Source organism: Lolium rigidum, chromosome 1 (genome assembly GCF_022539505.1).
Source record: "Lolium rigidum isolate FL_2022 chromosome 1, APGP_CSIRO_Lrig_0.1, whole genome shotgun sequence".
Lineage (NCBI taxonomy): Eukaryota > Viridiplantae > Streptophyta > Magnoliopsida > Poales > Poaceae > Lolium > Lolium rigidum.
The window spans coordinates 168,434,286-168,445,216 of record NC_061508.1 but is presented as its reverse complement, the minus strand read 5'-3'; the positions used below and the strand labels follow the sequence as shown (position 1 = coordinate 168,445,216).

At 43.4% G+C, this 10,931-nt stretch overlaps 2 protein-coding genes across 2 annotated transcripts; one reads left to right on the top strand and one right to left on the bottom strand.

Moving 5' to 3' along the window:
• The first annotated feature begins 223 nt into the window (after nucleotides 1-223).
• LOC124684625 (probable alpha,alpha-trehalose-phosphate synthase [UDP-forming] 9) lies at nucleotides 224-5,846 on the top strand. Its single transcript, XM_047218904.1, has 4 exons — nucleotides 224-476; nucleotides 2,650-4,683; nucleotides 4,780-5,053; nucleotides 5,145-5,846. The coding sequence occupies exons 2-4, from the start codon at nucleotides 2,702-2,704 to the stop codon at nucleotides 5,475-5,477; spliced, it is 2,589 nt and encodes an 862-aa protein (XP_047074860.1). The 5' UTR covers nucleotides 224-476; nucleotides 2,650-2,701; the 3' UTR covers nucleotides 5,478-5,846.
• A 1,319-nt stretch (nucleotides 5,847-7,165) lies between these two features.
• LOC124684635 lies at nucleotides 7,166-10,000 on the bottom strand. Its single transcript, XM_047218908.1, has 4 exons — nucleotides 9,619-10,000; nucleotides 8,731-8,931; nucleotides 8,113-8,207; nucleotides 7,166-8,029 (listed from the first exon to the last, which is right to left on the bottom strand). Exons 1-4 carry the CDS (start codon nucleotides 9,998-10,000, stop codon nucleotides 7,415-7,417), a joined length of 1,293 nt encoding a protein of 430 aa, XP_047074864.1. The 3' UTR covers nucleotides 7,166-7,414.
• Nucleotides 10,001-10,931: the final 931 nt, after the last annotated feature.

The window sequence follows — 10,931 nt, the reverse complement described above, 5'->3', positions numbered from 1 at the left end:
TTAAAAAAAATGGAAGCAGCAAGCTCATATCGGCAGATTTGCTCAAAAGCAGGAATCCCGATGGAAGGACCATACTAGGCAACAGGGGTATACTATTTTAATACGCAGATGTGGCAATTCTTATCTCTAATGGCACAGGCGTAAATATGAGAACCTCTAGGGGTAGTTGTTGCCCCTCTCTCTCATCCATCCTAAGTGGAGGGGTTACCTGCAAAACCTTTGAGCTTCAAGTACCAATTCAGAGCTATTTCCTCATTTTTTCTTCGTCCCCGTCTCCACATTTCTTGCGTTCTCCCCTCTCTCCTCCTCCCTCTTTCTCTCTCAGCTGTGGTTTGGTGTTGGGTGTAGTGATAAATCGAAGGGAGGGAGGGAGGAAGCAGAAGCCAGGAATTTCATAGGGAGCAGAGTGGGGAGACCGGAGACGGGGGCTAGCAGTGTAGTGGCGTACCTCGAACCAGCCTTGCGCGTTGATCTAGGTGAGAAACGCCTTGCCTATCCTCTTCGTTTCTTGGTTCGGTTGAAATGATGTTCTTTGGGGGCGGCCTAGGTTTGGAGCGGTTCGATCTTGGGAGTTCTTTCGGCCCCGTTTCTTGGTATCTTTCCTTTTTCTTAGTGGCGATCTTTGTTTGGGCGAGGCGGAGTTTTGATTTCCGCTGTTCGGGATTGTTGATTGCGGTTCCGTTCTGCTGCGTATCTCCGTTTATTTTGCTTTGGAGAAAATCGATCTGATTACAGTTTGCATTTCGAAAGATTTCTAGCGCAAAAAAAAGGTTAATTAAAGAAGAATCAATGCTCCTTTTATATAACCCATCCTAGGACTTATCCTGCCTATATTTCGAGTACTTTTTTTTCTCGGGTATTTTGGTCTGTAGTTACTGCATTTGAGCAGACAATGCGGCCCAACTGTTATTTTTGGTTGGCCGAAAGAAGGGTGGTGTACGGGGTATGAACAGGGGAAAGCCGGAAAGGAGCCATTATCTGCTGTCACTTTGTTTGTTTATGTGCTCCACACTCTCCGCAAATTCATCTTCAGTTTGAGTTATTTCAGGGTGTGGTTTTAGATCCTCTGCACATTCTGTTTCTTCTTAGTTCAGTTCGTTTGGTCTTACAAATCAACCACCGCCAGATTTGATATTGTTCAGGCATATCCCTGTATATATTGTTAAGCATTTGAAGGCAGGCAGCTGTACAGTTGTCTTGCTCCTGCGTCTCTTCGTTACTATGAAAAGTGACTATGTAAATCTATTGATTGCCTTTCACCAAGATAAACTCATGCATCTTGTTTGTTCTGTCCTCGAAATCACATTCACTAGATTGTGTTGTGTAGTATGTCTGAATTTAATCAGAAAACCTCTTTGATAAGAGATGGTTCTCCCTGCTAAATGTTGGGCAGTAGGCATTTCACTGTTTTTGGATACTTACTGCAAGCATGTTCTGTTTCTGGATACACAGCACAGATGCGTTTGCCTTGACGGTGCCACCAGTATTGCCAGGGTGAGCTGGTTGGGATGCTGGATCAAGTTTCCATGGCCGTTTTGCCCTGCCGTGTTACTAGTATCTTGCCTAGTGTAGGCCAGCTCTAGCCAAGTAGGCTGTGCAATTTGTGTGTGAACTGGTTTGATTGTCATAATGACACACCCGGGGAGGCTCTAGATTGGGATGCCAAGTAGTATTGCAGGCAGCGTGGCATGAGGCTGTAGGCTGCTGTCCTCGGTGAGATTGAAATAAGTAGTAGTTGTGTCATGCTGATGGAGGGTGGTCCTTGAATTTCTAGTTTTGTGTTTTCATGGTAGGGTGCGTGGTCCATCTTGTGATTAGCTTTTTTGGAATGGATACGGTGGTCCTTATCCATTGAAGGTAAATGTGCTGTTGTTTTGGATGTTTGGGGATTTAAGATATTGTAAGATAGCACCATCAGTTGAAGATATGCTGAGGTGCTGCGCTTGTATCTATAACATTTTTTGCACTGGAACAGAGTGTTATTTGTACTTTCAATGAAAATATTTCTTATATTTCCGTACACCTGCACTATAATTTTATGTAGTAGTACTCCCTGCGGAAGTATATTGCGTATTTTGATTGGTAAAGGCAGGGCTTCTACTAGTAATTACTCCATTTTTTTATTGTAGTTTATGTGACATAAAACTGACGTCATTGCTTCACATAAACTACATACTAATGGAGTAGGTTTTTGTTTAAAGTTTTATCTTAACCAATTGAAAAATGCCCTATGCACCTTGACAGAGCGTGTGTGCAAACCTAATTTTTGTTGCTTGGTTATGAGATGAGATAGTATTTTTGTGTCGAAGTTTATCCACATCTTGTTGCTTCTGAATTTGAATTTATGATTGAATGCAGTAAGTTACTTCAGTCACATACTTAACCTATTCCAGTTTCCTTATGGTGCTCTAGGTTACTTACTGACAAGAGTATGCATTTGAAATGTGGACAGGCTATTATTTTAAACAATGATTGTGCAAAAGTGCTAATATTAAATCATAATCTTGGTTTATTTATTTATTTAATGGTTTCTTGTGCTTTATATTATATATATTACAATGGATCCAGATTAATCATGTTAACTTGAATTCAGCGAAGTGAGGTATTGTCGAGGTTGCTAATATGATCTGTTCATTTTTTTTGTAACAGGGATTTAAACGTGCTTCTCAATATTTTAGTTTCTGCATAAGGCCTTGGAATCATGGTTTCAAAGTCTTACTCCAATCTTCTAGAAATGAGCGCTGGAGATGGGGTTGACTTCCGGCAACCTTTTAAGTCTCTTCCTCGTGTGGTGACCTCTCCTGGCATTATAACTGATCCTGAATGGGATTCAAGAAGTGATGATGATTTAGTTGGTTCGACATCTTTTGCTGAGAGGAAAATAATTGTGGCCAACTTCCTTCCCCTAAACTGTATGAAAGATGAAGCGGGGCAATGGTCTTTCTCAAAAGATGACGATGCACTACTCATGCAACTGAAAGATGGTTTTACAGATGGGACCGATGTTATCTATGTGGGCAGTTTGAAGGTTCAAATAGACCCCAGTGAGCAGGACCATGTGGCACAGAAACTTCTTAGAGAATATCGCTGCATACCCACTTTTCTCCCTTCTGACCTACAGCAGCAGTTCTACCATGGCTTCTGTAAACAGCAGCTGTGGCCGCTTTTCCATTATATGCTCCCAATTTGTCTTGACAAAGGTGAGCTCTTTGACCGCTCCCTGTTCCAAGCATATGTCCGAGCCAACAAAATCTTTGCTGACAAAGTTATGGAAGCAATCAATACAGATGATGATTGTGTCTGGGTTCATGATTATCATCTCATGCTTCTCCCAACTTTTTTGAGAAAGAGGTTGCACCGAATAAAGCTAGGTTTCTTCCTGCACAGTCCCTTCCCCTCCTCAGAAATCTATAGGACACTGCCTGTAAGGGATGAGATCCTGAAGTCATTGCTTAATGCTGATCTCATTGGTTTTCAAACTTTCGACTATGCCCGCCACTTCCTTTCTTGTTGTAGCAGATTGTTAGGACTGCATTATGAATCAAAACGTGGTTACATTGGAATAGAGTATTTTGGCCGAACAGTGAGCTTGAAGATCCTCTCAGTGGGTGTCCATGTTGGGCGGCTTGAGTCCATCTTGAATTCACCCGCCACAGTTAGCAAGGTTCAAGAAATTGAACAAAGGTACAAGGGCAAGATGCTGATGTTAGGTGTTGATGACATGGACATCTTCAAAGGGATCAGTCTAAAACTGCTTGGGTTGGAGCTTCTACTAGACAGGAATCCAGATCTTAGAGGGAGGGTGGTCCTTGTACAGATTGTCAATCCAGCAAGAAGCTCAGGGAAGGATGTGGAGGAAGCAATAACAGAAGCTAGCTCTGTAGCTGAAAGGATTAATGTTAAGTATGGTTCTGCAGATTACAAGCCTGTTGTCCTCATTGACTATAGTATTCCATTTTCTGAAAAGATTGCATTCTATGCTGCATCTGACTGTTGCATTGTAAATGCTGTGAGGGATGGCATGAACTTAGTGCCATATGAGTACACTGTTTGTCGGCAGGGAAATGTTGAGATGGATAAGCTCAGAGGTGTTGAGAAAAACTCCCATCACACGAGCACACTGATTGTGTCAGAGTTTGTTGGTTGCTCCCCATCTCTCAGTGGTGCTTTCAGGGTAAATCCTTGGAGTGTTGATGATGTTGCTGATGCTTTACACCATGCAACAAACTTGACTGAATCTGAGAAAAGACTGCGACATGAGAAACATTATCGCTATGTCAGTACTCATCATGTTGCTTACTGGGCACGCAGCTTTATTCAAGATCTTGAACGGGCATGCAAAGATCACTATAGCCGGAGGTGTTGGGCTATTGGGTTTGGTCTGAATTTTAGAGTTATTGCTCTTTCTCCTGGTTTCAGAAAGCTATCTTTGGAGCACTTTGTTTCTTCTTATAACAAGGCTACCAGAAGGGCAATATTTCTTGACTATGATGGCACACTCGTGCCTCAATCATCAATCAACAAATCTCCGAGTGCAGAAGTAATCTCTATTCTTAACAGCTTATGTGATGACTCAAAGAACGATGTATTTATAGTCAGCGGAAGAGGGCAGAATTCACTTGATGAGTGGTTTAATCCATGTGAAAAGCTTGGTATTGCCGCGGAACATGGTTATTTTGTCAGGTACTCCTCTCAACAGTTCTTTTGCTCCATACGGCATTGCATATTTCCATAGTATTGAGTACTTTGTATGAACATTGAACACTCTTTGTTTCTCAGATGGAACAAAGCTGCTGAATGGGAGTCAAACTATTCAATTCCAGACCGGGAATGGAAGCATATTGCTGAACCTGTCATGCAGGTATACACTGAAACAACTGATGGATCCTTCATAGAGGCAAAGGAAAGTGCTCTAGTATGGCACTATCTGGATGCGGACCACGATTTTGGTTCCTGCCAAGCAAAGGAATTAGTGGACCATCTTGAGAGGGTGCTATCGAATGAACCAGTTGGTGTGAAGTGTGGTCATTTTATTGTAGAAGTCAAACCACAGGTTTATGCAACTTGGATACCTTTTGTCTTCTTTTTTGTCACTCATGTTTTGCGAAGGTTGGCACTAACTGAAAGTTGTGTTTCTCATACAGGGAGTTAGCAAGGGGCTTGCTGTAGACAAGCTAATTCACACGTTGATCAACAATGGGAAGGCTCCAGATTTTCTGATGTGCATTGGCAATGATCGGTCCGATGAGGACATGTTTGAAAGCATCAATAGCAAGGCCTCCAGTTCTGTGTTCACGACAGCTCCGGAGGTCCTTGCCTGCTCTGTTGGCCAAAAGCCAAGCAAAGCAAAGTACTATGTGGATGATACTGCTGAAGTAATCAGATTACTCAAGAATGTAAGCGGTGTTTCATCTCAACCGGAGGTTGTCAGCCAGGGACGCGTAACCTTCCGAGATGTGCTGGATTATGTGGAGTAAGCCACCAGCTGGACTCGCTAGCTGTGGATCATGTACATACCAAAGGTCCTAATCTGCAATGTGTCGCCCAGAATCCTAGACTAGCCAACATGAATCACCACCAACAGTCAGAACCTGCAAGGTCAAGTTTGCCATTTGAAGTCAGATGGCGGATATTTAGGTAGTTTTTTGGTAGGGAAGGAGTGCTCCTGATCGAAATTTGCGGCGCAAAAGAAAAGCCCTTGGCTTGTGCCTTTTGCTGCTGTCTGCTTCATTCACTTACTAGTGACTGTCTGAATCTAATCTCCTGCCCTATTTGATGTGTTGGCTTTCTGAACTTCTCTTGGAGAAACTTAGTGTTATGAGTCCTAACTTATTTTCCTCCTCTTATTGATTAGCTTGCAGCGTTTGGTTGTCACCGAATTAAATAGTCTAGTTCGCGTGTGTGGTGTGCTGCCTAATTTCTAGTCTTGTGCCTATTTCATTGTGTTTCCTTTCTCTAGACATTGGCTATAGGCTCAGTTCTTTGTCATGTAAGCTGCTGGGCAGTCTGGAAAGTCTCATCTGGCAATGCAAGTGTATAGATCGTTCTCAAAGCTGGTTTGGCTGGCTTGCATTTCCAAAATTTTCTGGTACATAGAATCTCAATCATGGGTTTCCTTCAAGCAAAGTAAAATGCGTTTGTTTTTTGATTTGGTCTCTGGTCTGCTTTGGAGCGAGCTCAGCTAGACTAGCCAACATGAATCACCCATAAGAACTCCAAATTCAAGTTTACCATTAGAAGTTTGGTGGCCAATATTGTTAGGTAGAGATTTTTTTTTTTTTGTAGGGAAGGAGTGCTCTTGATTGAAATTTGCGTGTGAAAAAACAACACTTGGCTTGTGCTGCCGTTGCCTTGCTCCACAGCTCCTCTTAATAGTGATCGTCCAAATATAATCTCCTGCCGTATTTTATTGTGCTGCCTTTCTAAAATTTTCTTGGAGATTTGCACTATGAGTCTCAACATATTTTCCGCCTAATCCATGTGATGTAGTGTGCTGCCTACTTCTGTAGTCTGTAGTGTGTTTCCTTCCTCTAGACAATGGTTCTAGGCTCAGTTCTTCGTCTTGTAATAAGCTGGGCACAATATGGAGAGTCTAATCTGCCATTGCAAGGGGATATATTTTTGTCAAAGCTGCTGAGGTCGTGCTCGAAGGTTTAGTTCGCCTGCATTTTTCAAAGCTTTCTGGTACATATAAGCACAATCATGTGCTCTGTTTCGTAAGGGAAGCAAGCTAAGCTGGACAATGCACAATCATATAAGCACATTACTGTGGTATGTTTCTTAACCGAAGCAGCTAAGCTAGACAGTGCATAAACACCGATAGAAATGCAATGTTTTGGCTGCTGTCTTTACCGAACTTCTGATAAGATTTGCTCATCTCTCTTGCCTCGACTAGACGTCATTCATTCTGTGATGCCTATATTCATGCACACACTTGGTGCCTATGAAGTGTTTTAGTGAACGCTCCCCATGAATCCATACAGGGCTATCGGCATGACATGCTGTAATATTTCTAGTTATGAAAACAAGCACCCATTCTCTGCGCAAGGAGACACTCAGGAGTTCTTTTTTTACCTGGAGACACTCAAGAGTTGGTGGGTGGACTAACGACAAATAGAAGAAGTGCACCATAGAAAATTCAAAGCGGCTTAAACAATATAAAAACTAGTAAAATGAACGATAATTATACACATATAAGACAACAATAGGTTCATACATACCACAGCCACAGAAGAGAATGGCATGGCTTTCATACGTAGTTACTTTACATCTCCTGCCCTCGCTAGCACAGCAAATACTGACACGGTCCACTTTTAGTTATTTAAGCACGCACAGCAATAGTAAGGTACTGCTAGATACAAAAACAACTTATTCACCTCTAGACCACCTTGCCTGCTCGATAGTAGTAGCGAGCTTAGAGAACCTTGCTATCTCCATGCGACCTCCTCCTGCTTACACCAGAATAGTTAACACCTGAGCTGCCATACTTGTCTTCACCCGAAAAGTCCAATAAGTTGGACTCAATCATGCTATCTATTTTCTTAGAGCTGCCTTTATTATCAAAGAGCGTCCATAAATCCCTGTCAAGTGATGCCTCTTTATTCTCTTCCTGGGTATTGAAACTACCATCACAGGCGGATTCATTACCCTCATCTGTATCGCTGTCGCCATCAAAGCCGATGAAATCCCCAGAATGTTCAGTAGAGGGCAATGCTTCGTTCGCAAGACCAGTCGTAGCAGTAGTAGTAGTACCAAACTGGTCTAGATCAAGAAGAGAAGGAGCAGCACCGAACTTGTCTACATCAAGAGAAGGAGAAGGCTTACAGGGAACTCCTCGCTCTAGCCTAATACTAGGTAACACAACAGTAAGATAGCCACGACTAACTCTAATTAGTTTCAGAAGGAGGGCATAAAGCATGGAGTTAGCAATTTCGCTTCTTATGTCGGAGAAGCTGATCAGTGTGGCCTTCCTCTGGGTTCTCTTGAATTGCTTCTGTACCCTGCTGAAAAAGCGGTTGATGGAGACTTCCTGCCTACATGTTTCAGGTTACACTGTCTTAATTACTGTATCGATATTTTCAGAAGTAACAAAGGAAGCAGTCTCAGACTCACATGGAAGGGGTAAAAATACCGGACTAGGAACCCAATAACTGAACCAAACAGCGCACCCAATACTGCAATGATTGAGACAGTTGTATTTCCCAAGCCTGTAAGTCCATGTAAACAATAACAGTGTGAGACCATCGCAATTTTGACAACATGGTATCAGCAGAAATGTAGAATAGTCAACGAAATATAAAATCTACGCAAACAGAATCTCAACTATCACGGTAGCAAGTAGTGCTAGCAAAATGTGCAGAACAAATGGGAAAATAGTGTTTTGACCCAACACTCCTAAAAGAGAAGTATCTTGTACTCATCACTCCGATCTCCAAAACAACGAACATAACATAATTTGAATAAAACAGAAGTAAATAATTAGTAAAGGTGCTGAACTGTATGACACCTTAACTTGACACAAACACCATAATTATGTATGCATATAAGTTTTATGATTACAGACATGGACCTATGTAAATCCCTGCTAATCCAGATGAGGCAGCTCACTTGATCATGAAAGCTACAGATTTACTGATATACCAGGTAGCAAGAACAAAACCAGAGCAGTTCATGACTGAAACAATATGAAGGTAAATGGTAAAACAGGGTTGAAACCCCATCTGCACTAACCTTTTTGTGTCTCATGCGCACAATCTTCCGGCCTTAGATTGATTTGCCGAATCAATCGATTTCCTCTGTCAGCGACTAACAGTGCACAGATTTTGGGGACATAAACCAGCTCGAAATCTGGGGAAAAGGTAGCATTCTGCGCAGGTCCATCCCTGCGACCAGTCCCTGCCGAGTACCCTCCAGCAATCGTAGTCGTATAACCTACCAATTATAGATTTACAGAACAAATCAGCAGAGATGAGACATTGTTGGCAAAAAATGCTTGCATAACTTGTCTTTTTCATGCACTCAAGTCTGAGTAACTCTACATAGCATTACTACATATATATGGATGCATTATAACCCTGCAGGTAGGAAATGGGAAAAACCTAGGTAGTAGAAGATTGAATAGAATTCCTTAGTTTTGCAATGGCACAGCTTGGCGGTGGTGACCGCGAGACTGGAACTGAAGTGTCAGAAGCACAGATAAATATGGTGGGCTCATGACGAACTATGGACCATGAATAGTTGGTGTGTGGTGTGCTCATGGGGTTTGCGAATTAACCAATTATTACTACAGTTATCCTGAACCATGGCGCTGGTACTAAATTGTCCAATTCATCTTCAGTAGTATAAAGTGTCCTGAGGAACTCAATCTAGGAGAGAAAGCGTGAGGAGAATTTCAGTCCACAACATTAGCATGCCCGACCCAACCTGATGGCCAGAGAAGCGACAGGTGCCGAAGGTTCCAACATGGTCATTAATTGCGGGCCGTGACACGAGAGGTCCCTATTAATCGGTCGCACAACCATTTCAATCTTCACACGGCTAGGTCCCCATCTCACAAACCCTAAACCCTAGCACGAACGATCCACCAAAGGAACCGGCAGGCCGAGCGCACTGACTCACCGGAGGGCGCGACCTTGCGGATGGCGCGGTGGTCGCGGTCGGCCACGTACACGTTGTCGGCGGCGTCGACGGCGACGCTGCGGGGGCGGCCGAAACCCCCCGCGAGCCTCCGCGGCTCGGCGCCCGCGGAGACGGGGAGGGCGAGCGTGTAGAGCGCGGATCCGGTGGAGTCGAGCAGGAGGAGGTCCCCGGCGCGCGGCCGCGGGAGGAGCGCGTAGGGTTGGGCCCCGGCGGAGGGCGGGCGCGGGTTGAGGTCGGCGGCGGTGGAGACGGTGTAGCCGTCCTCGAGGACGAGCGCGGCGGATGCGAGGAGCGGGGGGAGGTGGAGGAGGAGGACGGCGGCGAGGGCGAGGCCGAGTAGGGGGCGCGGAGGTGAGGCCATGGCGGGAGGCGGGGACTGCAACTGCCACTGGTAGTGCGATGCGAATAGTAGGATGGTTGGGTGTGGTGGTCACAGTCACCGAGACTGTTGTAGTATTGAGAGAAGAGACACAAAGAAGTAAAGCAAATGAATCTCTTATTTGATTGCAATGTGGGAGACCCACTTATATACAGGGTGAAGGAGTGTGTTGGGGAGACACCTCTTCCCCAACAGACACCTCCTGGGAGGCATCCCTCTCAATACAATTGATCACATATTTTTATTTCACAACACTCCCCATTGATCAATTCGTCATCTGTATATTGCAATTCAAAAATTCTTCCTAAAAAAACCCTGTGGGAATAATTGAGGAGAAATATTATAACGATATGCCACCGAAAACTCCTTTAAAAACCCAGTGGAAAAAATTAAGGAGAAACCAGGTGTCATACGTCCGCACTTGTATTTATATTGTCTCGTTAAAAACCTTATATGAGAAACCTTAGGGAAAACTCATAAAGGGAAAAAGAGTACAATATCAGTGATCGGAAGATCATCAACGAGTTATAACTAGGGATTTACTCCCCCTCAACATTGCAAACCTAAATGTTGTCTCATACCAATTCCACAAACTTAATTATGGAATACAGCTGTTGGTACATATACTGTGCATATCACAATATTATGCTTGCAAATTACCTTCTTACATTTCTGTAATTTATGAGGATAAATATAACTCATACGCAATACAAGTGACATTATCTCGGTAGATAATGATAGGTGCTTCGAATGAATCTCCACATGAACTCACATGTGGCCAGTCATTCTGCGATATCATACACATCTTGTGATGCTTCATATGATTTCTGCAGAATGATCACTAGAAGGATCCATTTAGAGTCTATTCTGAAGACTTCCTTCTGAATACTCTTCCAGTAAATCCAGTCTTTGA

Coding starts and splice junctions, on each gene's coding strand:
- LOC124684625 (XM_047218904.1), top strand. CDS start 2,702: ATGGTTTCAAAGTCTTACTCCAATCTTCTAGAAATGAGCGCTGGAGAT. Junction 4,684..4,779: donor GAACATGGTTATTTTGTCAG/GTACTCCTCTCA, acceptor TTTGTTTCTCAG/ATGGAACAAAGCTGCTGAAT. Junction 5,054..5,144: donor TTGTAGAAGTCAAACCACAG/GTTTATGCAACT, acceptor TTTCTCATACAG/GGAGTTAGCAAGGGGCTTGC.
- LOC124684635 (XM_047218908.1), bottom strand. CDS start 10,000: ATGGCCTCACCTCCGCGCCCCCTACTCGGCCTCGCCCTCGCCGCCGTC. Junction 8,932..9,618: donor CCGCAAGGTCGCGCCCTCCG/GTGAGTCAGTGC, acceptor TATAATTGGTAG/GTTATACGACTACGATTGCT. Junction 8,030..8,112: donor GGTATTTTTACCCCTTCCAT/GTGAGTCTGAGA, acceptor ACATGTAGGCAG/GAAGTCTCCATCAACCGCTT.